Source organism: Equus caballus, chromosome 19, assembly GCF_041296265.1.
Source record: "Equus caballus isolate H_3958 breed thoroughbred chromosome 19, TB-T2T, whole genome shotgun sequence".
NCBI lineage: Eukaryota > Metazoa > Chordata > Mammalia > Perissodactyla > Equidae > Equus > Equus caballus.
In genome coordinates this window covers 45,828,088-45,854,599 of record NC_091702.1, presented here as the reverse complement: position 1 = coordinate 45,854,599, position 26,512 = coordinate 45,828,088, and the positions used below count along the sequence as shown (strand labels likewise).

Genomic DNA, 26,512 nt, shown 5'->3' with positions numbered 1-26,512 from the left:
CCACTGAGACTGTGGAGTTTGTTATTGCAGCATGGCTAGACTACCCGGATGAATAGCATAAGGTACTTCATTTCCCTCTCTATACACTACCAACCAAGCAACCACGGAGGTAAAAGAGGTGAGAGAAAATATGTACAAGTGGGCAGCATTAATGCAAGAGTTAGAGAATGCTGGCGATGTCTGGAAAATGGAGAAAAAGTAGAAACACAGTAAGACAGTAAATCTGTTTTCCTTATGGAGTCCTAGATATCTCTTTTGGCACCTTTGCTCTGGCCATGGGACACTTTTGCATAAAGAAAAAAATATTCAAAGAGCAATTCTTACCTGCGTAACTGAGCATTTTCACTTCTCAGTGGTTGCACGGCCAGTGCTATTTCAACTTGAATATTTGTATTTCCACTTATTGCTGGAAGCAGAGATATACACGCCTCCAACTCTGTAACCAACCTCTGAAGTTCTGGATCCTCTATAAAAGGCAGAAGAAATGAGTAAAAACAATATTATAAATTGTTTTTGGATAAGATTATTCATGTGTATTACCAAAAGAGAAAATTTTTCAGATATGTACATACTTGCTGTAATTAAGCTCAACTCATTTATAAATACACAAATCCAATTTCCCCTTTCCTGCTGCCTGCATTTGGTTATTCAGAAGAATTCTAAAGAATTAAATTCAGCAAACTAAAGAGTAATCTTAGATCACAGGATTAAGTGTGATCTTTTTTCAGTCAGAGAGTCTAGTAGGAAGACAGTTTACACACACCTCCAGTTCACCTCATCAAAGGATGACTGGACTCCTGTAACCACTGCAGGATTACAGTGTGAACATTTACACCACAATCTTGGATCCTGGCATAAGCAAATAATTCACTTTAGGTGATTCAGTTTGGCAAAATATTGAGGGAGGGCCTACTAAGATAAGGTTTTATTATTTAAATTTATAAAGTAGATTTAACACAACCCGCCACCCCCCATTTGAAGCAGCATCAAACGCAGCACCATTTTTGTCATTAATTGTGGGGAGTGGGCGGTTTTGGAGGTGTAAACAGACAGAGGGAGAAGATGGATTTTCGATCTCTTGTCCTTTTATTTTTGTCCCTTGATTTCTATTCAAATGTTCAGTGGACTTAAAACATTTAATAATTATAATATTAACTGTCTGATACCCAAAAGAGGTAGAAAGTATACCCTAAATTACAAAACTTTAGCAATCCCATGGGTACTTTTACACCCTGATGAAAAAAGTCCATGCACACAGTAAACGACTGTGCCCAGCTGCCGAGCAGCCCGCCACCAGTGCTCCGTGGGGGTGGGGGGGAGTCTTGCACATAAGAGAAGGAAGCAAAGACCAGGGCTCCACCATTTTCTAGCACTATAACCTTAGTCAAATTACTTAACCCTTCAAGTGTAGACTTTTTTTTTTTAAGATTTTATTTTTCTTTTTTCTCCCCAAAGCCCCCCAATACATAGTTGTATATTTTAGTTGTGGGTCCTTCTAGTTGTGGCATGTGGGACGCTGCCTCAGCACGGCTTAATGAGCGGTGCCATGTCCGTGCGCAGGATCCAAAACAGCAAAACCCTGGGCCACGGAAGCGGAGTACGTGAACTTAACCACTCAGCCATGGGCTGGCCCCAAGCCTAGACTTCTTTCTGGTTAAATGGAGACAACAACAGTACCTCACAGGGTTGCTGAGAGAATTAAATGAGACTGTTCTCCAGGTCTCAGTTTCCTCATCTGTGAAATGGGGGCAATATCAGTACCTCTTAGGGTTGCTGTGAGGATTAAATGAGATAACGAACATAAAAAACTTAGCACAGCGCCGGGCACTCCCTCACGCCAATAGATATCATTTAGTCAATAAATGATAGCTAATATTGTTACTATGATTATTGTTGTTGCCATGATGGAGAATTTGGTTAAGAGAACAGTAATAAGTTGAAGGTGTAAAAGCATATAGATTTTAATATATTAAACCTTTGGATTAATAGTGCTGTATTCCTGGGGCTGGCCCCGTGGCCGAGTAGTTAAGTCTGTGCGCTCCGCTGCAGGCGGCCCAGTGTTTCGTTGGTTCGAATCCTGGGCACGGACATGGCACTGCTCATCAAACCACGCTGAGGCAGCGTCCCACATGCTACAACTAGAAGGACCCACAACGAAGAATATACAACTATGTACTGGGGGGCTTTGGGGAGAAAAAGAAAAAAAATTAAAAAAAAAAAAAAAAAAAAATAGTGCTGTATTCCTATAGATACATTTTAAGATTTGGTATTTCTTTTTGTCAGTCTGCAAATATTAGGTATTCAATGAGTGCTTCCACAATCAATTACTGTGTTTTCTAGATGACAAATCTGTAACTCATTCCAAGCAAAAGCCATTATTTAGAATATACACACACAATGAAAACAAATGAATACAACCTGGCTCAAACGTTTCCTAACTCCACCTAAGACATTTTTCTTCATTTAATAAAAAAATCCCAAAAGCAAACTGAAAAGGGGACAAAAAGGTTTGGGTTACTTCCCCAAATATACCACAAACTCCAGGTAGTTATCCTAAATTTAAACGCTGACTAAATACTATGAGGCTGCTATTCAGCATTAACACCACGCTACAGAAAATTAAAGACAGGCTCTTCACCTTGTTCTGTCACCAGGGCTTTGAGCTCTCCCAACAAATACTTGATAGTTGTAACTTTTTCAGCACTCTGCTTCATATTTTTTGCCTTCTGCACATCCTTTATTCTTGAATCATGCACACATATCTTTAAATCCTTTCCTTCACTTGTGACCTCTCCAATTTGTTCTTTGGCACATTTTTCTTCATTAGTGGCCAAGAAAACTGGCTGTAATAGAGTGGGGCTTTGGTGTATCTGACTGTCTGGATGAGAATGCAATAGATTCATGTATGTTTGGAAACACTTCAGTAGGTCTGGCTCCTTAGAAACTCCTTGTTGTGGCCGAATCCCATCAGCAAGACCCAGCTGCTGAAACGTTGGAACAACTGGTTTGTCAGTTTTGCACAGGTTACGTGGAAATCCGAGACCGGTTCTGAAGGAATTCTTTTGGACATCAGTACAGTCCACAGAAATTGTTTTATCTTGTGGTGCAAACTGGTTGTCACCATCAGTCTGAACTTCCTAAAGAAAAAAAAACAAGTTAAGACTTCAAAAATGTGAGTAGTGACTTGTAGACATTAACTGTAATAAACTCAAACCGGAAACATAAGAACAGGACTTTTTCAGGGTAGAGTTACAGATCATCAGTGAGTAAGCTGGATTTCCCCTTAGCACAATATTCTAGTTTTTTATAGCTTAATTAGTCCACTCTGCAATATGGGAACATTATGAAGCTATGGTAAAATAGATTGTTTGCAAATATCATACATGGTTTAAAGGCATCAAAAATCAGTCCACTTTGGTACTAAAACAAACTTCCAATTTGGGAAATTATACTGTAAGAAAATAAACTCAAACATAACAAAAAGCTTTTGCACAAACATATCTACAGAAATGTTACGGTAGTAAAAAACTGACTGCTACTTAAATGTCTAACCATAGGGAAGTAGTTACACAGACTAGAGTATATCCATGAATAGAATATTAACAACTTACTAAAAATTTACAAAAGGTATATATCAATTGAGAAACATGTTTACAATAAAATGTTAAGTGAAAAGGCAGTATATAAAACTGCATACATTTAATTATGAATACATTTTAAAAAGAAAGAAAATGAGAGGTCAGCCCAGTGGCATAGTGGTTAAATTTGGTGTGCTACGCTTTGGTGGCCTGGGGTTCGTGGGTTCGGATCCCAGGCATGGACCTACACCACTCATCAAGCTATGCTGTGGTGGCAACCTACATACAAAAGAGAGGAAGACTGGCACAGATGTTAGCTCAGGGCTACTCTTCCCCAAGCAAAAAAGAGGAAGATGAGCAAAAGATGTTAACTCAGGGCCAATCTTCCTCACCAAAAAAAAAGAAAGAAAAAAGCAAGCAAGCAAGCAAATGATTAGAAAGCATTCTATTAATGTGATAACAGCAACTGGGCTTGGGTGGTGGGTATGGGCAATTTCTTTTTTCTACTGATTTCTTTCCCTTTTCCCTCCTCACCATTGTCCTTAATAAATAGGTAAAACTTCCCTAATAAAAAATAACTTGAAAAAATAATTGGTCTTTACATCCTAGGGCATTAAGATATAATCAGTAAATTCACTTTTCCCTCTTAAGATGACAATTTCTTTTTTTTTTTTTTAAGATTTTATTTTTCCTTTTTCTCCCCAAAGCCCCCCCAGTGCATAGCTGCATATTTTTAGTTGTGGGTCCTTCTACCTGTGGCATGTGGGATGCTGCCTCAGCATGGCTTGATGAGTGCTGCCATGTCCATGCCCAGGATCCAAACTGGTGAAACCCTGGGCCACCGAAGCGGAGTGCGCAAACTTAACCACTCGGCCACAGAGCCGGCCCCAAGATGACAATTTCTAAAAGCAAATAATTACTTGTATAGTACATAAACTATACCCACAGAAGGAACCATTGGACGGCAGGGTGGCTGCTGAGGTAACCGGACTGGGGTGGAAGTAGATAAGCCATAACCAGAATGGAGAGTTGCCTGAGATTCTAAAAGGCAAGAGGAAAAAAAAGTCATTCACATCTCATACTGCTTATATGATAACCAAGCAACTTAAGAAGAGCTTATATTCATGCTTTTTAAAACATCATTCATACTAACCAGAACCAGACACACTGTGGCAAGGTACAGCAGAAATCCCATTAGGGCTGTTCTTTGAAGCCAAGTTATTCATCAGCGACATCTGGGTCTGCACATGCTCACAGAGGGCTTGGTATATTATGGGTGAATACATTCTATAATGATCTTGCAATGACCAATTTTGTACGACATCTGATGAGTCTCTTTCACTTCCAGCAGAAGCTTCATTTGGTACCTGTTTCTTATTATCTGAAGATACTAACATGGAAGAAGGAAAAAAGTTCTTGAAATAGGATTCTTCAAAAACTTTTACCATAAGATATTGAGGAAAAAAGACTCTCAGAAGTAGCTCAATTCATCATATACTTTACAGAAGGGCTTTACCACTATCACCCCCTAAAGAAAATCACCTCAAATACTTTTTTTTCCTTTTTGCTGAGGGAGATTTGCTCTGAGCTAACATCCGTTGCCAATCCTCCTCTTTTTTTTTGCTTGAGGAAGATTAGCCCTGAGCTAACATCTGTGCCTATCTTCCTCTATTTTTTTGTATATGGGACACCTCCAGAGCGTGGTTGGTGAGTGGAGTAGATCTGCGCCCAGGATCCGAACCCATGAACTGGGGCCACCGAAGTGGAGCAGATGGAACTTTCACCACTCAGCCATGGGGCCGGGCCCCTCAAATACTTTTTTAAAGTAGGGAATGAATTAAGTAAGTTCCCTAGTCAAAAATTATCTATAGTATGTCATTAAAATCTCTATTAAATGCTATTTGTAAAATCTCTCCTTCAATTATAAGACCCCTCTTAAGGGTGCTATTTGTCTCTAAAATCCAATAAAACTCTTTCACTTTGCTCCTTGTCCAGTTCACGCTCTTAGGGGAAAATGGAATGAGAAAGACAGAATGCTTTGTAACAATACTGATGCTTTGATTATGTTAAAAGAAAAAATTAAACCTAAAAAGTTCACTTAATCTACACACTGGACCCTCAGACAAAATCTTAACCTGGCACTTAAAGTCTCCAAAGCCTGACCACAGCATATGTTTCCAGCCATCTTCCCATCACCCCCAACTCAAATTTTTTTTTTTTTTTTAAAGATTTTATTTTTTCCTTTTTCTCCCCAAAGCCCCCCGCTACATAGTTGTGTATTTTTCGTTGTGGGTTCCTCTAGTTGTGGCATGTGGGATGCTGCCTCAGCGTGGTCTGACGAGCAGTGCCATGTCCGCTCCCAGGATTCGAACCGACGAAACACTGGGCCGCCTGCAGCGGAGCGCGCGAACTTAGCCACTCGGCCACGGGGCCAGCCCCACCCCCAACTCAAATTTTTCATTCCAGTCAGGCCAATTGAGACACTCAACGAGCTTTTCTCATCTTCCTATAGCACTACTCACAATGAACCATTCCTTCCAATTCGATCTACGCACTCACCAAGGCTCATCTGAAGGCTTCTCTCTTCCATGAAGCCTTTTCCAATCATTCCGGCCCAGTGCCTGCTCTTCACCACCCCACAGCACATATTGTCTATACAAATCGAATATCACTTGCAAATTGCACCATACTCCTTATCTTTCATTCTCTTGTCTATCTGACTAAACTATAAGCTTCTTTAGGCAGGACTGTATCTTATACTTCATTATTTTCTCCCATAGTGTCTCGTATTAGTCTACAAACAAAGTAGTACAAAGTAGAAGCCTGGTATTAACAAATTAATACATGGAAAACAACAAAGGTTTCTACATAGCACTACTCTATAGATCGATCAGCATCAAAATCTACTTCCCTGTCTAATAAGATGCCCTTCCCAAATGTTTTTTAAAGACTCTTCATAGCAGGGCCGGCCCCATAGCCGAGTGGTTAAGTTTGTGTGCTCCACTTTGGCAGCCCAGCGTCTCACCAGTTTGGATCCTGGTTGCAGACATGGCACCACTCATCAAGCCATGCTGAGGTGGCATCCCACATAGCACAATCAGAAGGATCTACAACTAGAATATTCAACTGTGTACTGGGGGGCTTTGGAGAGAAGAAGAAGAAAAGATGATTGGCAAGGGACGTTAGCTCAGGTGCCAATCTTTAAAAAAAGAAAAATGAGCTTTTATTCCAAAATTCTAAAAAGTCTGAAAACACAAGGAAAATCATGTAAAAAAAAAAGTACTCCAGACCAGAAGGAAAATGACAAACAGCCAGAAATCAATCCTGAAGGCACAGAAACTTATAGGCTAAATGATAAAGAATTCAAAATACCTATCATAAAATAACTCAACAAGTTACAAGAAAATTCAGAGAGACAGTTCAATGAAATTAGGAACAGAAGTAATGAACAGAGGGAATTCTTCACAAAAGAGATTGAAACTATAAAGAAAAACCAATCAGAAATGTTGGATATGAAAAACACAATGAATGAGATAAAAGAAAAATCAAGAGTCCTTGAATAACAGAGCCAATATTATGGAGTAAAGAATTAGCAACCTGGAGGACAGAAATATAGAAATGCTGCAGATGGAGGAGAACTAAGACTAAAAAGAAATAAAGAAATTCTCCAAGAAATGTCTGACTCAATTAGAAAATGCAACATAGGATTACAGGTATTCCAGAGGGAGAAGAAAGGGGAAACGGAATAGAAAGCTTGTTTGAAGAAATAATAGCTGAGAACTTCCCAAACCTGGGGAAGAAGCTGGAAATACAAGTAAAAGAAGCAAATATAACTCCTAATTACATCAATGTAAAAAGATCTTCTCCAAGGCATATAGTAGTAAAACTGGTAAAAGTTAACGACAAAGAAAAAATATCAAGGGCAGCAGGCAGAAGAAAATAACTTACAAAGGAACCCCTATCAAGATTTCAGCAGATTTCTCAGCAGAAACCTTATAGGCTATGAGAGAGTGGAATGATATATTCAAAATTCTGGAAGACAAAAACTTTCAGCAGGGGCCATCCCCATGGCTGAGTGGTTAAGTTCATATGCTCCACTTCGGCAGCCTTGGATTTCGCTGGTTCGGATCCTGGGTGCAGACATAGCACTGCTCACAAGGCCATGCTGAGGCAGCATCCTACATGCCACAACTAGAAGGACCCACAAATAAAAATATACAACTATGTACTGGGGGGGGATTTGGGGGGAAAAAGCAGAAAAAAAAAAAAAACCTTTCAGGAAAGAATACTCCATCCAGTGAAATTATCCTTCAGGTACGATGAAGAAATAAAAACTTTCCCAGATAAACAAAAGCTGAGGGAGTTCACTGCCACAAGATCCCCCATACAAGAAACGCTCGAGAAGGCCCTCATACCTGAAACAAAAAAGAAAGGGTTTACAAAGCTTTGAGCAAGCAGATAAATAGGCAGACAAAATCAGAAAATTGCAGCTCTCTCTTAGAACAGATTAGCAAACACTTAATTACAACATTAAAGACAAAGGGAAGAAAAACACCAAAAATAAATATAATCTCATCACTTTAATCACAAATTGACAATACAAGATGGAACAAGTTGTGACAATAATAACTTAGAAGGGGAAGAGGCAAGGGATGGAATTGGCTTAGCCTAAGGAAATAAGAGGCTATCAGAACATAGACTACCTCAGCTAGGAGATTTTTAATACAAACCTCATGGTAACCACTAAACAAATAATCAGAACAGAGACACAAATGATAAATAAAGAGAAAACTGAGAATACCATCATAGAGAACTACCAAACTGAATTGGCAGTCCCAAATACACGAGAAGAGAAGCAAAGGAAATACAGAACAACCAGAAAATGAGTGATAAAATGGCAGCATTAAGCCCTCATATGGCAATAATAATTCTAAATGTAAAAGGATTGAATTCTCCAATCAAAAGACACAAAGTGGCAGGATGGAGTAAAAAACAAGACCCAAAGATATGCTGCCTCCAGGAAATACATCTCAGCTGTAAAGACTAACACAGGCTCAGAGTGAAGGGATGGAAGATGATACTCCAAGCTAATGGTAAACAAAAGAAAGCAGGTGTTGCCATACTTATATCAGACAAAGCAGACTTCAAGATAAAAAAGGCAATGAGAGACAAAGAGGGGCAGTACATAATGATAAAAGTGACACTCCACCAAGAAGACACAACACTTATATATGCACCCAACAAAAGAGCACCAAAGTACATAAAGCAACTATTAACAAACCTAAAAGGAGATATTAATGACAACATAATAATAGTAGGAGACTTTAACACCCTACTTACAGCAATGGATAGATCATCCAGACTGAAAGTCAACAAGGAAATAGTGGAATTAAATGAAAAACTAGACCAGATGGACTTAATAGATACATATAGAACACTCCATCCAAAAACAGCAGAATACACATTCTTCTCAAGTGCACACAGAACATTCTCAAGGATAAACCATATGTTGGGAAACAAGGCAAGCCTCAATAAATTTAGGAAGACTGAAATCATATCAAGCATCTTTTTCAACCATAATGCTATGAAACTCAAAATCAACTACAGGAAAAAAGTTCGGAAAGTGACAAATATGTGGAGACTAAACAACATGCTACTGAACAACTAACGGATCACTGAAGAAATTAAAAGAGAAATCAACAAATATCTGGACGGGGCCAGCCCAGTGGCGCAGCAGTTAAGTTTGCATGTTCCAGTTTGGCTGCCCAGGGTTCGGTGGTTTGGATCCCAGGTGTGGACATGGCACCACTTACCAAGCCATGCTGTGGCATGCGTCTCACATATAAAATAGAGGAAGATGGGCATGGATGTTAGCTCAGGGTCAATCTTTCTCAGCAAAAACAGGAGGATTGGCAGCAGGTGTTAGCTCGGGACTAACCTTTCCTGACAACAATGAAAATATCTGGAGACAAACAAAAGCAAAAATACACCATACCAACTCATAAGGGATGCAGCAAAAGCAGTCCTAAGTAGGAAATTCATAACAATATAGGCCCACCTTAACAAACAAGAAAAATCTCAAATAAGCAGTCTTAAACTTAACAGAATTAGAAAAAGAAGAAGAAAGCCCAAAATCAGCAGATTGAGGAAAACAATAAAAATTAGATCAGAAATAAGTGAAATAAAAACAAAAAAACAGTAGAAAGGATCAATGAAACTAAAAGCTGGTTCTTTGAGAAGATAAACAAAATTGACAAACCCTTAGCCAGACTCACTAAGAAGAGAGAAGGCTCATATAAATAAACTTAGAAATGGGGGCTGGCCCAGTTAAGTTTGCACACTCCACTTTGGTGGCCTGGGGTTCTCAGGTTCGGATCTTAGACGCAGATCTATGCACCGCTCATCAAGCCACACTGTGGCAGCATCCCACATATAATAGAGGAAGACAGGCACTGATGTTAGGTCAGTGATAATGTTCGTCAAGCAAAAAAAGAAAGACTAGCAATAGATGTTAGCTCAGGGCCAATCTTCCTCAGACACACACACACACAAATGAAAAATGAAAGAGGAGAAATTACAACAGATACCACAGAAATACAAGGGATTATAAGAGAATACTATGAAAAACTATATGTCAACAAATTGGACAATCTAGAAGAAATGGATAAATTCTTAGTCTCATACAACCTCCCAAAACTGAAATCAAAAAGAAACAGAGAATCCGAATAGACCAATCACAAGTAAAGAAATTGAAACAATAATCAAAAATCTCCCTTACAAAAGTTCAGGACCAGATGGTTTCTCTGGAGAATTCAAAGACAAATGTTTGAATTCAAATATTCAAAGAAGATTTAATACCTATCCTTCTCAAACTATTCCAAAAAGCTGAAGAAAACAGAACACTTCCTAACTTCCTAATTTTATGAGGCCAACATCACCCTGATCTCAAAGTCAGACAAAAACAACACAAAGAAGGAAAATTACAGGCCAATGTCGCTGATGAACATAGATGCAAAAATCCTCAACAAAATATTGGCAAACCAAATATAGCAATACATTAAAAGGATCACACACCATGATCAAGTGAGATTTATACCAGGGATGCAGGGATGGTTCAACTCGCAAATCAATCAATGAGAGACACCACCTTAACAAAATGAGGAATAAAAACCACATCATCATCTCAATAGACACAGAAAAAGCATTTGACAAGATCCAACATCCATTTATGATAAAAACTCCCAATAAAATGGGTTTAAAAGGGAAGTGCCCCAACATAATAAAGGTTATATATGACAAACCCATAGCCAACATCATACTCAATGGGGAAAAACTGAAAGCTATCCTTCTGAGAACAAGAACAAGACAGGGGTGCGCACTCTCACCACTCTTATTCAATATAGTACTAGAGGTTTTGGCCAGAGAAATTAGGCAAGAAAAAGAAATAAAAGGTATCTAAATAGGCAATGAAGAAGTGAAACTCTTGCTGTTTGCAGCCAACATGATTTTATACATAGAAAACCATAAAGAATCCATTGGAAAACTATTAGAAACAATCAACAACAACAGCAAAGTTGCAGGATACAAAATCAACTTACAAAAATTCGTTGCATTTCTATCCTCTAATAATGAACTAACAGAGAATTCAAGAATACAATCCCATTGATAATCACAACAAAATGAATAAAATACCAGGAATAAATTTAACCAAGGAGGTGAACGATAATGAAAACTATAAGACGTTATTGAAAGAAATCAATGATGACATAAAGAAATGGAAAGATATTCCATGCACATGGATTAGAAGAATAAATACAGTTAAAATCTCCATACTTCCTAAAGCAATCTACAGATTTAATGCAATCCTAACCAGAATCTCAATGACATTCTTCACAGAAATAGAACAAAGAGTCCTAAAATTTACAGGGGCAACAAAAGATCCCAAATAGCTAAAGCAATCCTGAGGAAAAAAAACAAAGCTGGAGGCATCCCAATCTCTGACTCCAAAATATACTACAAAGCTACAGTAATCAAAACAGCATGGTACTGGCACAAAAACAGACACACAGATCAATGGAATAGAACTGAAAGCCCAGAAATAAAACCGCACATCTACAGATAGCTAATCTTCAACAAAGGAGCCAAGAACATACAATGGAAAAAGGAAAGTATCTTCAATAAATGATGTTGGGAAAACTGGACAGCCACATGCAAATGAATGTAAGTAGACCATTATTTTTCACCATCCACAAAAATGAACTCAAAATGTATTAAAGAGTTGAAGGTAAGACATGAAACCATAAAACTCCTGAAGAAAATATAGGCAATACACTCTTTGACGTTGGTCTTAAAAGGATCTTTTTAAATACCATGTCTACTCAAGGCAAGAGAAACAAAAGAAAAAATAAACAAGTGGGACTTCACCAGACTAAAGAGCTTCTACAAGGCAAAGGAAACCAGGATCAAAATGAAAAAACAACCCATCAACTGGGAGAAAATATTTGCAAATACTATATCCAACAAGGGGTTAATCTCAAAAATACATAAAGAAGTCATATAACTCAACAACAAAAAAAACGAACAACCTGATCAAAAAATGGGCAGGGGAGGGGCTGGTCCAGTGGCACAGCGGTTAAGCACGCATGTTCCCGCTTTGGCGGCCCGGGGTTCGCCGGTTGGATCCCAGGTGTGGACATGGCACTGCTTGGCAAGCCATGCTGTGGTAGGCGTCCCACATATAAAGTAGAGGAAGATGGGCACGGATCTTAGCTCAGGGCCAGTCTTCCTCAGCAAAAAGAGGAGGATTGGCAGATGTTAGCTCAGGGCTAGTCTTCCTCAAAAAAATTAAATTAAATTAAATTAAATTAAATTTATATTACTACTATACAATTTCAAAATTAAAAAACCAACAACAACAAAATGAACCTGTCACTACACAAATACAAATGAGTATATTTTCTCATTCCTGTTCATTATACGAAAGTACCCTACGTGAAAATTTTACCTAATAGATTAGGATGGCAATGTGTCTAATTGGGGTCAGTTGATAACCAGAATTCACAAAAGGGATGCATTCGTTTACTCAATCTACAAAACTTTTCTCAGTCCTTGAATTCTAGCTGCTCTTCAGCACTGTTTCTTGGATGCTCAAGCACTGTCTGACAGCTAAGAATAATCCCTCCACCCAAATACAGAACACACATCTACTGCAGGTAAGAGCTGCTAGGTGCCTATTATAAGCGGAAATACATAAAAGAACACTTGGCCTTGATGGGGGTAATCAGTGCTCAAAATATTCTGCCTGCAGTTCAGTGGTTACAAGGGGGAAGGAGGGTGGGGGTGGGCACAAAGGGTGAAGGGGAGCACTTATATGGTGATGGACAAATAACAATGTACAAGTGAAATTTCACAATTTTGTAAACTATTATGACTTCAATAAAAAAAAAAATTCTGCCTGTAGTAGTTTATCTCCCCAAGGTGAGGGCAGCAATATTACGTATGTTACTGAAAGCAGAGTTATGTGCCCATAGCAGTCAACACAGTTATCAAATGTAAAAAGTTGCTTATTAAAAAAAATATATTTTCTCTTTAAATGTCAGGAATACTCTCAAGAAAGTTCAAGGCACTTTCGGAACTGCCTCTCTGCCTCCTTACTCCCAGTATGTACCAAGATGGGCAGGCTTGCCTCCATAGCCACTCAATGATCAGGCAGATCCCAGACAGAAAGTACATAAGGAGATCACACCCCAGAAGATGGTTAACATAAAATAGGAAGATAATATGCGTTAAAATTAGAATGATACACAGATACTAGTCAACATGCTATAACAGATTATTTAAAGTTCTATTTATGATTACCTCACTTGTGGAGAGATGGAAAAGAGAGCAAGGGCTGAGTGTCATTTTGTATATTGTTGAGCCTGTGATAACAAAGCAAAAACCTTGTACTGGTTAACGCTACCCACCACAGACAAAAAAAGATGATCCTTTCTAGATAGTGCTACAGTTTGGTAAACTAAAAACGATAGAGCAAATTAACAAAGGGAGGAGGCTTCTGTTTCTAATGAGTCAACCTTGAGAGTAAATAAGTCAATGAGAACTAACTTCTAATGCTGCAACTGTAAAGGAGACTATCCTATGGGAAGTAGGTCTTTCCTTCTGTTGATGAAAGTGTAGGGGAAAGGACGATAAGAATGTTATATCCTATCACAGGCCACAACTGCTGATCTGAATCTAATCCAAATAAGAATTTAATACTTATTAGTGACCCAGAATGCCAGATGTCCCTCATCTCCTTCAAATCCATCCTCTACTCATCTCCACCCTGCTCTCCCTGGGATGCTGATCTATACGGATTACATTGTTAAGAGACACTCCTTCAAGGGTCTCTTCTGCTCCTACATGTCTTGCGGGGTATACCAAGAAAGTAAGGCCTTGACCTAAGCTCTTCACCTGGGCCATTTCTTAGGGTTGTGTTTGTAGTGAGCAATTCTGAAGGATAAGGTTACTTTTCCCCTTAAGATAAGTACAGGCTTGCTTACTGCTTACTACCAAAGCGAGATTCCCCAAATCAATGTTCCACTGCTGAAACTTAAACCTACAGCATGCGCAGCATCCATCTGGGTCCATCACATCACCCCCATGGGAACTGGTGGCAAGGGGGGAGCCAACACAAATATGCTGATGTACATGCTGTTTGCTGTGCTGTGAGTAATGAAGTCCTTTGTCTCTGACCCAGGAGTCTTAATCCTGCCAACATCCATGACATAGGAAGGCTAACTTATTTAGCTTGTAAGACTGAAAATCAAATCCCAGACATGATGTACATTTTTTTCTTGTCTTTTTTTTTATCGCAGTAACATTGGATTATAACATTATATGGTTTTCAGATGTACATCGTAATATATTTAAAATTCTGTGTAGAGTACATCATGTTCGCCACCCAAAAACTAATTATGCTCCATCACCACACATGTGAGCCTAATACCCACTTTTGCCCTCCCCCTTCTTCCCCCCGACCCTGCCCCGCTGTCCCCTATGTAACCACCAATCCAATCTCCGTTGCTGTGTTTGTTTGTTGTTTTTATCTTTTACTTATGAGTGAGATCATACAGTATTTGACTTTCTCTCTCTGACTTATTTCATGAACAGGGCTCTGGCTGGGCCCCATCCAAGGGGAGTCTTGGTATTATCAAGGAAAGGAAGAAGCATAAAGTCAGAGTGTTATTCCCAACTCCCTCTCTAGGAGGCCACCTTGGGTTGGCTTTGTTACTTAAATGAGGCTCACTGCTCGGCTCACAGCAGCCTACTCTACACAGCAGCATCTCTTTCTGAGTCCCAGCAACCTCTCCCTCGCCTCATCCCCCAAGGCCTAGGGATGGTAACAGCTCTGCTGCTGCTGCTAGCACAATCTCTTGAGGTTTCCCTATACACAAACCTTTGTAATGAGTTTCTTTGTAAATAAACCCTCCTTGAATTATCTTAATTTGAGTGCTGCCATCTGTTTCCTGTTGGAACTCAGACTAATAAGCAGTTAAGCTGGAACCCAACAAGTTGCTACCAAGGCACCATTGTCAGCCACATACATTCCAATGAGAGTTCCTTGAGGAAGGCTACCCTGGACAAGAAACAAGCTGCCTTGAGGAAAAAAGTAGGAGACTGCAGGAACAGGCAGTTGGTGCGATGACTCTATTCCTTGTCCACTGGGCCCCAATAAATACGCCTCTGCTTGAAGAGTTTAGACCAGGGGTTAGCACACTTTTTCTTAAAAGGCTAGAGAATAAATATTTTAGGCTTAGCAGCCCAGATGGTCTCTATCACAACTACTCAACTCTGCCACTGCAGCACAGAAGCATCCACAGAAAATACATAAATGAATTAGCATGGCTGTGCTCTGATAAAACTTTATTTGCAAAATAAATAAAATAACTAAACATTAGAAAATAAAACTGGTATAGTATGCCGACTCCTGGTTTAGACCAGTATTGTCCAATAGAAATATGACGTAAACCATATAGACAATCTGAAATTTTCCAGCTGCCATATTAAAAGTAAAAAGAAATAGGTAAAATTAATTTATAATATTTTATTCAAATCAATATATCCAAAATATTAGCATCTCAACATATAATTAACTTAAAAAATTGAGATATTTTATTTTTTGTGTTAAATCCTCTAAATCTAGTGTGCATTTTACACAAAGCACATCTCAATCTGGATGCTAAATTTTTATCAGAAATACTTCATTGTATTTAGATTTAATAAAATTTAGAGTTGAAAAAGTAGATTCACATAACCAAGTTATTCCAAACATACTTAAAAGTTTTCTAATAACTGGATCAAGTATCGGTTTTCAAATTTAAATTTTAATTAATTAAAATTAAATAATATTTACAATTCAGCTCCTTGGTTGTACTAGCCATAATTCAAGTGCTCAATGGCCATAAGTAGCTAGTGACTACCATCTTAAACAGTGCAGGTCAAGATAATAAGAGGCTAAATGTGACTGGTCTCCAAGAAGGGATAGTAAGTTATTTCCTCTGCCCTAGTTCTCCGACTCAAGACCATCTGGAACATCAGCCTTTAGTCCTATGAATGTTCTACCCTCATTTTCTCAGCCTCTTTGCCTGGATCCTGATCTCTTAATATCCAGGGCTACTACTATAGATGATTGTCTAGACTTCACTCCTTGCCTAAGCTGAATCTAAGCATGCACTGCTGTGCTAACATTTTTGGCCCACCTGAACTGTGGAACTAGCTAGCTGCATTCTTGTCCACCTGAATTCAAAATTGTGGACTTTTTCATCTCCATTTTAGGCTATCCTGTTCTACAGGCCTCCAAGGGACAACATAAACAAACCCTGCTTATTCTAAACTTTGGCTTATTACTACATTATTGTTGAATTATATAAATATTTGCTGAATTATTATATTTGATTAAGTCAGCAAGTTAACTGTGAGAGTGTAAAATATCCTTGACAACATTCATCATCAATCAGTGGCAGGCCCTCTTTCCTTACATATCTATCCAACCTGGAATTTTACGCCCTTATGTACCATGTATTCTAACTGTGCAGCTCAGCAAGTTGAGCTACTGAAACTACTTTGGATATATACACACAAAATAATTTTAAAACAATAAGTATACACAAGAAACCCAACCAATTTGTGATTATCTATGGAAACAAGCGGCAGGGAGAACAAAGATAACTCTATATACATTCCAAACATCATTCTGAGTTTGAACCTTTTCTCCTGCAAAACCCAGTCACTTTTTTCTACTTTTCTTCTTGGGAAAGTGATGGTAAACCAAGTAACTACTCAGCGATTAGAAGCTGAATAGAGAAAGAGAAGCATAAGCATGCATACACATGAATAACCAGTACATTATTAAACCAAAAGACCAACTCCACAATCCTGATAATTTATCAAAACCCTCAGAATTAAGTATTATATTTAATTAAATAAGAGAAGAAACACTTACAAATTTCTCTCCGGACTGCTGAAGGAACAGTATGTTTTCCACATCCTCTCTTTTTAGATCTATATCTTTTGCCTTCTAAAGGTCTGGGGTTAGATCTATTTTCTGAATATGCTATTTCTGAGCCTATTAATAATTCAAACAAAAATTCATTAGCATTAAGAGAACTACTTAATTGAGAAAATGTGATCAGCAAAGAAGCTTAAAAAATAAAACCTGAATCTTCATTTCTCAAAATGTCCCGCAGCAAAGAAGCACAACCATCAAGCCCTTGTACGGTTTCAGTCTGTAAGGAGAAGGTCATTTAGAAATTTGTATATAAAATTTTAATGCAGGAAAAAAGAAATTATGTAGTTTTAAAATTTCTTTATTTAGAAGTAATTATTATTGCTGGAAAACATGTTTTAAAGCAAAAAGCCTTCATACTTCCTTAGGGCAATTAATACTTTACCTTTGAATTTTTATTCCCACTTCCTAGGTTTTACCTGAGGATTAATTAGAATACTGTATATCGCATCTATTCAGTTTACTCTTACCTGACTTTCTGAATCAGAATGGATGGGATAGCCAGAATCTGCATTAAAATGTGATGTCTTTCTTAAATGGATCCTAGAAGACAAGTTTGTTAAAATTTTTTACATATAATTTTTTTCCCCAAAATATAGTGTAAATAGTCATTTTCTTTCCAGTAAAGGTTGGATAAGAAAGCTCATCCAGTCACGTATGAGATGGATTTATACAGGACTTAATGAAGATTCTAAAGTCTATTAAACAGTTGATCAACATGGGTAGATATGGAAGGTTCCTCCCCAGAGTTTTGAGAAGGGAGAGACCCACCTAGTTTTCTGGGGTAGGCAAAATTCAGTTCAGCCCAAAGATCTGAAAAACCTCTTGAGATTTCCTGAAGTTTAAAACTTCTTTAAGTACCTACCCTTTCTTTCCATTTGTTAATTTAGAAGGTCCAGTCTGCTTTCCTGAAGATAACACCTATGACATAATGCATTATATTTAGTAGATACACAAATATTTCTCTACTATATTTTCAGTATGCTGTCTTGGCAAAACGTAAAATGTTTCCTTTCTTTTTTTATCATGATAAAACATACATAAAATTTACCATTTTAGCCTTTTTTTTTGAGGAAGATTAGCCCTGAGCTAACATCTCCCATCAATGCTCCTCTTTTTGCTGAGGAAGACTAGCCCTGAGCTAACATCCGTGCCTATCTTCCTCTACTTTATATGTGGGACGCCTGCCACAGCATGGCTTGACAAGCAGTGCGTAGGTCCACACACGGGATCTGAACCAGGGAACTCCTGGCCGCCAAAGCAGAACGTGCGCACTTAACCACTGCACCACTGGGCTGGCCCCCATTTTAGCCATTTTTAAGTGTACAGTTCTGTGGCATTAAATACACTCACAGTGTTGTGCAACTTTCACCACCACCCATCTCCAGAGCTTTTTTATCTTCAGAAACTGAAACTGTATCTGTTAAACAATAACTTCCATCTCATCCTCCCCTCAGCCTCTGCCAACCACTCTTCTACTTTCCATCTCCATGAATTTGACTTGTCTAAGAAGCTCATATAAGTGGAATCATACAGTATTTGTCCTTTTGTGTCTAATTTATTCCACTTAGTATAATATCTTCAAGATTCTTCCATGATGCAGCATGCATTAAAATTTCCTTCTTCTTTAAGGCTGAATAATACTGCACTTTATGTACCTACCATGTTATTAGTTTTTGTTTTGTTTTGTTTTTGTTTTTTTTTTATTTTTTTTTTATTTTTTTCCTTTTTCTCCCCAAAGCCCCCCCGGTACATAGTTGTGTATTCTTCGTTGTGGGTTCTTCTAGTTGTGGCATGTGGGACGCTGCCTCAGCGTGGTCTGATGAGCAGTGCCATGTCCGCGCCCAGGATTCGAACTAACGAAACACTGGGCCGCCTACAGCAGAGCGCGCGAACTCAACCACTCGGCCACGGGGCCAGCCCCCCATGTTATTAGTTTTTTATAAATGTGATATATCCTAAAAATCCACAATTACAATTGGATTCATACACAAACTATTTCTTCTATATAAAATGTCAAGCAAGCAACATATATATTTGTTCCTCAAGTCTATGTAAGCTGAAAGTGAAGTTGAGACATTATTTTAACCAGAAGTACCTACTACATAAGTTTGGATTATACTCATTCACTGAACATGTTCTACTTCGCCCAAATTCTTCAAAACATCTAAGTTAATTGAAGGCAGAACAAAGTTCATAACTCTGATTCTATTTATCCACATTCCTTAGAATGCTTGACAAGACCAACACATGAAAACTCTACCATTCCTCTTTATCTATATCTCATTCTCTCAAGTTTTCTTTTTAAACACGTGGTGATGTTTTTTTAAAATTTTATTTTAAAAGTAACAAAAGTGGGCTACCCTTTGTGTAGAAGAAAAAATATGCTTTTGTTTTTACGTGCATCTAATATCTTGAGAGTTACACAGGAAATAGTTAATTATAGTAGCGTCTGAGGAGAGAAAAAGAATCTGGGGGACAGAGCAAGAAGGGAGACTTTCCATGGTATAACTTTTTATATCTTAATAACTTTATATCAGATAAACATAATCTCTATTTGAAATTTAGTTTTTAAAAGACATGGTTAAATTCCCTAGTCACTCCCTCATTTCACCTTTCAGATGTAGTCACTGTTGGCAGTTACATTTATGATTTTTCTTGACATGTTTACATGTTTCATCCCAAGATAGCTTTGAGCAGTAACTATTAAACTTTCTGGAATTATATAATATTCTATTATTTGCTTGAATATGTACTCCTTCTTTCCAAGAATGCTCCTCAGAATACATTTTATAAATTGATTTGATAGAGTTTATACTCCTTGAGATAACTTGGAATATGATGGAGTCATGAAGCCAGCAGCGAGAACCAACAATGTAGGAAATAAGATCCCACGTCACGTAGCTCCACTGGTCCCGGCATGACACTCTCACGGTCTTTCCCTTCAGTGTAACTATCGTGGTGTCCTGGCCAGAACTATAATAAAAACCCAAACTATGGTGCTGCTAAGTCCAAAAACAACTACCACAATTATTATCTTTCAAAAATAAAAAAAAGTATACTGTCTGAGATAAATGTATGGCATAGTTGTAAGATTATATATACTACTTTTCCAAAAAAATATACACACAAGGGGGCCCGCCAGGTGGAATAATGGCTAAGCTCACATGTTCCACTTCACCGACCCTGGGTTCGCCAGTTCAGATCCCAGGACCTATGCACCGCTTATCAAGCCATGCTGTGGGAGGCGTCCCACATGTAAAACAGAGGAAGATGGGCACAGATGTTAGCTTAGGGCCAATCTTCCTTAGTAAGAAGAGGAAGATTGGCAGCGAATGTTAGCTCAGAGCTAATCTTCCTCAAAAAAACAACCAATCACATGAGGTCACATTACAGAAAATCAGATAAAGAAAATTACCCAGGATAAAAGCACCCTGCAACAGTACTGTCACACTGGCACACTTCCTTCAAATTTCTTTTGTATTTTTTATTTTGAAGTAATAGTACAAAGAACTGTATACACTTCACCCAGATTCCCCAACTATTGACAGTTTACTACATCTGCCAGTCTCTCTCAAAATATATACACGGTACTATTTTTTGTCTGAACCATTTCAGAGTAAGTTGCAGACATGATACCCCTTTACATTTAAATATTTACTCCTAAATATTTCCTAAGGACAAGGTCACTGTCTCACATAATCAGAGTATAATTATCAAAATCAGGACATTAACCTTGATACCACATTACAATCTACTCTAGACTTTATTCACATTTTGCCAATTATCTCAATACTGTCCTTTATAGAAAAACAATCCGGTCCATGTCCAATCCAGGACCTGTGTTGCACTAAGCTTTCATATCTCTTCAGTCTCCTTTAATCTGGAACAGTTCCTTGGGTTGCCAGTCATTGTCTTTTACAATCTTGACATATTTAAAGAGTATAATCCAGTTATTTTGGAAGACTGTCCCTCTGGACATTTATACTTGTCTGATGTTTCCTCATGACTAGATTCAGGTGGTACATTTTTGGCAGAAATACCACAAAAGGAAGTTTGTGTCCTTTTCAACACGATATGAGTAGGCATATGATGTGTCAGTTTGTCCCACTACTGGTGATGCAAACTTTGATTATTTAAGATGGTCCCTGCCAGGTTTCTCACTGTAAGGTTATACCTTTGTAAGTATTAAGCATTTGAGGAGAGATACTTTGAGATTATGCAGACATCCTATTCATCACACTTACACCCAGTCGTTTTAGCATCCATTAACGATTCTTGCTTTAATCAATTGCTTGTCAAATGGTGATTTTCCTAACTTACATAATTCCTTCTACATTTATTAGTTGGCATTCAATGTTAGCGAAGCACTTTTCCTTCTTCATTTGTTAGTATGGACTCATTGATTCCTGTTTTACTCAATGAGTTATGACCCATTAATACCATTATTTATTTTGATGCTCAAATTGTCCCAGATTCTGTCAGTAGAAGTCTCTTCAAACCAGCTCCTGTTTCATTTTAACAAATTCCCATTATTTTTTGAGCTAGACCTTACTTTCTGCAACATGGTGCTCCACGCTGATTTTTTTTTTTCATTGTTATAAGAACATTTAACATGAGATCTATCCTCTCAACAAATTTTTAAGTGTACAATAAGTACTGTTAACTATAGACATGTGGTACAGCTTATCTCCAGAACTTATTCATCTTGCATAACTGAAACTTTATACCCATTGAATAGCAACTCCCTATTTCTCCCTCCCTCCATCCCCTGGCAACTACCATTCTACTCTCTGCTTCTATGAGTCTGACTATTTTCGATACCTATATAAGTGGAATGATGCAACATTTGTCCTTCTGTGATTGGCTTATTTCACTTAGCGTAATATCCACAAGATTTATCCATGTTGCATATGGCAGGATTTCTTTCTTTTTTTAAGGCTGAATAATATTCCACTGTGTGTATATAGTGCATTTTCTTTATCCATTCATCCATCAACGGACATTTAGGTTGTTTCCACTTCTTTATTGTTGAATAATGCTGTAACAAACACAGGAGTGCAAATATCTCTTCAAGATCCTGTGTTTAATTCTTTTGGATAAATACCCAAAGTGGGATTCCTGGATCCTATGGTAGTTCTATTTTTAATTTTTTGAGGAAATTTCATATAGTTTTTCACAGTGGCTGCACTCTTTTACATTCTCATCAACAATGTACAACGGCTCCAATTTCTCCACATCCTCATCAACACTTGTTATTTTCTGGGGTTTTTTGATAATAGCCTAACAGGTGTGAGGTGATATCTCATTATGGTTTTGATCTTCATTTCCCTGATGATGAGTGGTGCTGAGCATCTTTTCATATACCTGTTGGCCATTTGTATGTCTTCTTTGGAAAATGTCTATTCTACTCCTTTGCCCATTTTTAAATCTGGTTATTTGGCTTTTTGCTATTGAGTTGTAAGAGTTCCTTATATATTTTGGATATTACCCCTTGATCAGGTATATGGTTTACAAATTTTTTCCCATTCCGTAAGTTGCCTTTTTACTGTTAATTGTTTCCTTTGCTGCACAGAGCTTTTCATCTTGATGTATCCAGGCTCATCTTATAATCTCTGTGCCTCAGCCCTCGAGTTGACCATCTCTCCAAGAAGCCTTTTAGTGAACAATGGTATTTAGAAACCAAGATCTAGGCACTAGACGTGTTCTTTGCTACTGGGGCTTCCAATCTGTGTTCATATGGATTATTAGTTTTTAAGGGGAGTAAACACTTGCACATTTATGCCAAGTGTGAGATAGGTATTTTACCAGGTTCTCTCATTTAACCTCCCTAACTCTTTGAGGCAGAATTTTATACATATTTATACCTATTTCATAGACAAGGGAAAGGAGTCTCAGAAAAGCAAAAAGGATTGTGCTTACTACTACACCATAGTAGTGGCAGAATTGGAATTTAAATCTATGACTACAAAAACCATGTTTTCCCCCCATTCCCCCTTGCACATATTCTGAGTTCATTCAATATAAGAGAGAGATCCATAAGGGTGGGGCTGGTCTGGAAGTGCTCATGAAGAAAGTCTTGAGCCAGGTCTTAAAAAAAAGTGTAAAATTCACACTAATGGGGAAGACAGCATTACAAGGGAGGTGATAAATGAAGACCTAAAAAAAAAAATGGTGGATTTTTTAAGGAGGAGTAAGATCACTCTAAGTAGAGGGTCTGTGTGAGGACTAGTTGATTCATTACTTTAAAAAATCTACTCTGTGCCAGGTGCCGGCCTGGGCCTCAAAAACAGAAATAGTGTAGTAGCAGAAGGAGGATTAGCAACGTCTCTAGCCTGGAAAAGTGGGTGGATAAAGGTCAGTACAGGGCACAAAAGGGGGGACCCTAACAATGGGGATGTGAGAGTGCTAGGCAAGGCTTCCAGACCCGCCTTGGAGCTGAGGTGCAGGAGATGGAAAATGGAGCTAGCAGGGACAGAAGGGCTTTCTGGGCAGAACAGAAAGCGCAAAGGCGGGGACGCAGGAGAGGGCGCGGGGCAGCCACAGCACTGCAGGACAGACCCAACAAGGCTGGGTATTACTGGGATCGGGGCGGGAAGGAATGCACCGGCCAGATCAAAAAAGGACTGTGTTGACAGGCCAAAGGACTGAGATTTTATCTTGAAAAAGAAATGTGCCAGTGTCGGATTTTAAGGAGAAAAGAGAATCATTTAGTCCAACAAAGGGCGTGCATTTGAGAGGGCTGAGGCTAAAGGCAGAGCTAACTGGCAGAGCTTTTTTCACCAGCAGTAAAACACCAGCAGTTGTGACGGAAGACCAGCTAACAGCAGGACTCGGTGGAAGAACCGAGAACCTGGATTTGATGCAACAACGTACCGAGGCTCGGAGAGGTGAAGTCACCCGACCCCGCGGCGGAGGCTGGCCGCGAACCGGGCCCCAGACCAAAGCCGGCGCCCCGGAGGACCACAGCGGTTCACACTGAACTCGCGTCAACGGCCAGGGCGGCTGTGTCGGGATGCTAGGACGAGGTGGCCCCCGCCGTCCCTTTCCCAGCATTTCCACTGCGGACGCGCTGTCTTTGTTTTTATTTTTTTCAAACAGTTTTGCACTTCTCCCGGCCCGAGAGCCCCTTCAGTCCCTCTCCCCGCCCCCAGCGGACGCCTCAGGTGCGCAGCCCTCACCTGGCCCGGTCGAGATCCGGACCTCACCATCTCTCGCAGCCTCAAAGAAGCCCAGACGGAGTGAAGCAAAACCTCACGGTAAAAGGAATCAACCGCCGCGGACTCCCGGCCCCGCTTGGCCCGCCCCCCGAGCTTCCGCTTCCGGGAGGGAGCCCGCCGAACGCCGCGCCTCTCAGTCACTGGCGCGCCGCCGAGGTCTCTTTCCATCCTCCAGCCGGGCGCCCTAGGCGTGCGCAATAGACCCCCCTCCGGGCCCGGGCCCCGGCCCGTCACACAGGGCGGAGGGCCGGAGAAGCCCGCAGAACGCGAGCGGGGCGGGGCGGGGGTGGGGCCTGGGGCGGGGCCCAGAGGTCTGGGCGGGACCCAGCGGGGCAAGGGGCGGGGGCCCGGCGGGCCAGGGCGGGGCGGGGAAAGGGGCGGGGCGAGGGGAAGAGGTGGGTCCGGGGGCGGGGGCCCAGAGGTTGGGGCGGGGCCCAGCGGGCAGGGGGCGGGGCATGGAGAGGTAGGGGGCGGGGCCCCGCGGGGGCGGGGCCGGGAGCCGGGACGCTGGGCACGGAGAAGCCGGCTTCCTGAACGCCCGAAGGAGCTGAGTTCACGGTGCTGTTGCTAGGGCGTCTGGTGGAGGACAGCTGCTCTGCATCACCTGGGGGCAAGTGGCGACAGGGACCCGCCGGGGCCAGAGGAGGGGACTAGGGTAGAGGGCGGATAGGTGCCAGAAGGAATCGTGCTCGGCCCTTGGATTTGGGCTTTGTGTTTTTAGTTCGGTGTTTTGTGTGCCATTTTGAATGAGTTCGTTCTTGATAGTCAATAAAAATCAATCCTCGGTCTCATTACCTTTGAGTACTTCTGATGGCAGTTTCAAATTATTCACTGTGGCCCTCGAGCTCAGAATGGTGCTCCTTAGCTGGGATTTTGGTTTTATTTCGCACGTAGTGGTTTACTCGATGGAAGAGATAATACTATTAATAAAGAACGACAGTATTCTCACCATTGGCATGCTGCTCGAATTTTAATGGGAATTAGCCTTTGGTTTTTAAGATATTGAGTTTGGGGTTAATGTTTTAAATCAAGTTGGGGAGAAAAATTACTCAATTGATTCCATTTTTTTAAAAATAGGAAAAAGAGCTACCTTTTGATAGTCTCAATTACAATTAAAATAAAAACCCAGAAACTAAAATCTGTCCCCCAATATATTGCACACTCATACTGAGTGATTTGGGGAAGCTAGGTATTTAATAAATTTAGCTTTGAATTAGATTAGACTGTGAAAACCTCTCCCTTCCTTCATCTCTCTCCTATAAGATGTTTAACATATTCACCTGAGATTGCAGGGTTTTGTCTTCGTTGATTTAATTTTTAAAAACTTCTACTGATTTTTCTTAATACATGCTCATTTTAGAAAATATAAACAAGCAAGACATAAAAATCACCCAGAATCCTACCACACAAGAGATAACCACTCTTAACAGTTTGGTTCATTCCCTTCTGGGCTTTTCCCAACTGTGTGTATATCTATAAATACATTACAACAATAATATGATAAATGTTACTGTAACATGAGTGTTTTAACATCCCATCAACATCGTTCCTCATTAATCTGTAACAGTTACAAATTGGCTGCTTGGTGTTCTGTTATCCTACTGTTCGGAATTTTATGCTCTTCCTCTCCCTTTTGTTTGGCTGAGGTTTTTTTTTTTTTTTTTTTAAATTTTTTTAAGATAATAGCTTTTGGGAGGTTTTTTTTTTCAATTTTTTTATTGTGGTAAAATATACAAAGCATAAAACTTACCATCTTAGCCATTTTTAAGTGTACAATTCAGTGGTATTAAACACATTCATAATGTTGTGCAGCCATCACCACCATCCATCTCCAGAACTCATCGTGTAAAACTAAAACTCTACCCATTAAACGCTAACTCCCCATTCTGCCTCCTTTCAGCCCCTGGCAACCTGCCTTCTACTTTCTGTCTCTATGATTTTGACTACTTAAGTACTTCACATAAGTGGGTCATGTAGTATTTGTCCTTTTGTGACTGGCTTATTTGACTTGTCTTCAAGGTTTACCCACGTTGTAGCATGTGTCAAAATTTCCATCTTTTTAAAGGCTAAATAGCATTCCATTGTATGTACATAGCACATTTGTTTATCCATTTAACTGTTGATGGACACTTGGATTGCTTCCATGGTTTAGCTATTATGAATATTGC

At 39.5% G+C, this 26,512-nt stretch overlaps 1 protein-coding gene across 6 annotated transcripts in view; it reads right to left on the bottom strand.

Annotated features, from left to right (window-relative positions):
* Positions 1–24,705, bottom strand: part of CCDC14 (coiled-coil domain containing 14) — a 46,058-nt gene extending 21,353 nt beyond the window's left edge. The window contains exons 1-10 of one of the 6 annotated variants that reach the window (XM_070243684.1): positions 24,306–24,603; positions 17,990–18,045; positions 17,595–17,667; positions 17,275–17,344; positions 17,062–17,184; positions 7,851–7,993; positions 4,732–4,968; positions 4,525–4,619; positions 2,639–3,137; positions 325–466 (exon numbers count right to left, since the gene is read on the bottom strand). In XM_070243684.1, the coding sequence (XP_070099785.1) occupies positions 325–466; positions 2,639–3,137; positions 4,525–4,619; positions 4,732–4,968; positions 7,851–7,872 (995 nt within the window). In that variant the 5' untranslated portion in view covers positions 7,873–7,993; positions 17,062–17,184; positions 17,275–17,344; ... (1 more) ...; positions 17,990–18,045; positions 24,306–24,603. Of the gene's footprint in view, positions 1–324; positions 467–2,638; positions 3,138–4,524; positions 4,620–4,731; positions 4,969–7,850; positions 7,994–17,061; positions 17,185–17,274; positions 17,345–17,594; positions 17,668–17,989; positions 18,046–24,305 lie in introns of all 6 variants that reach the window. The other 5 variants (XM_005601922.4, XM_070243685.1, XM_070243686.1 and 2 more) reach the window with 5 other exon arrangements.
* Between the last annotated feature and the right edge of the window lie 1,807 nt (positions 24,706–26,512).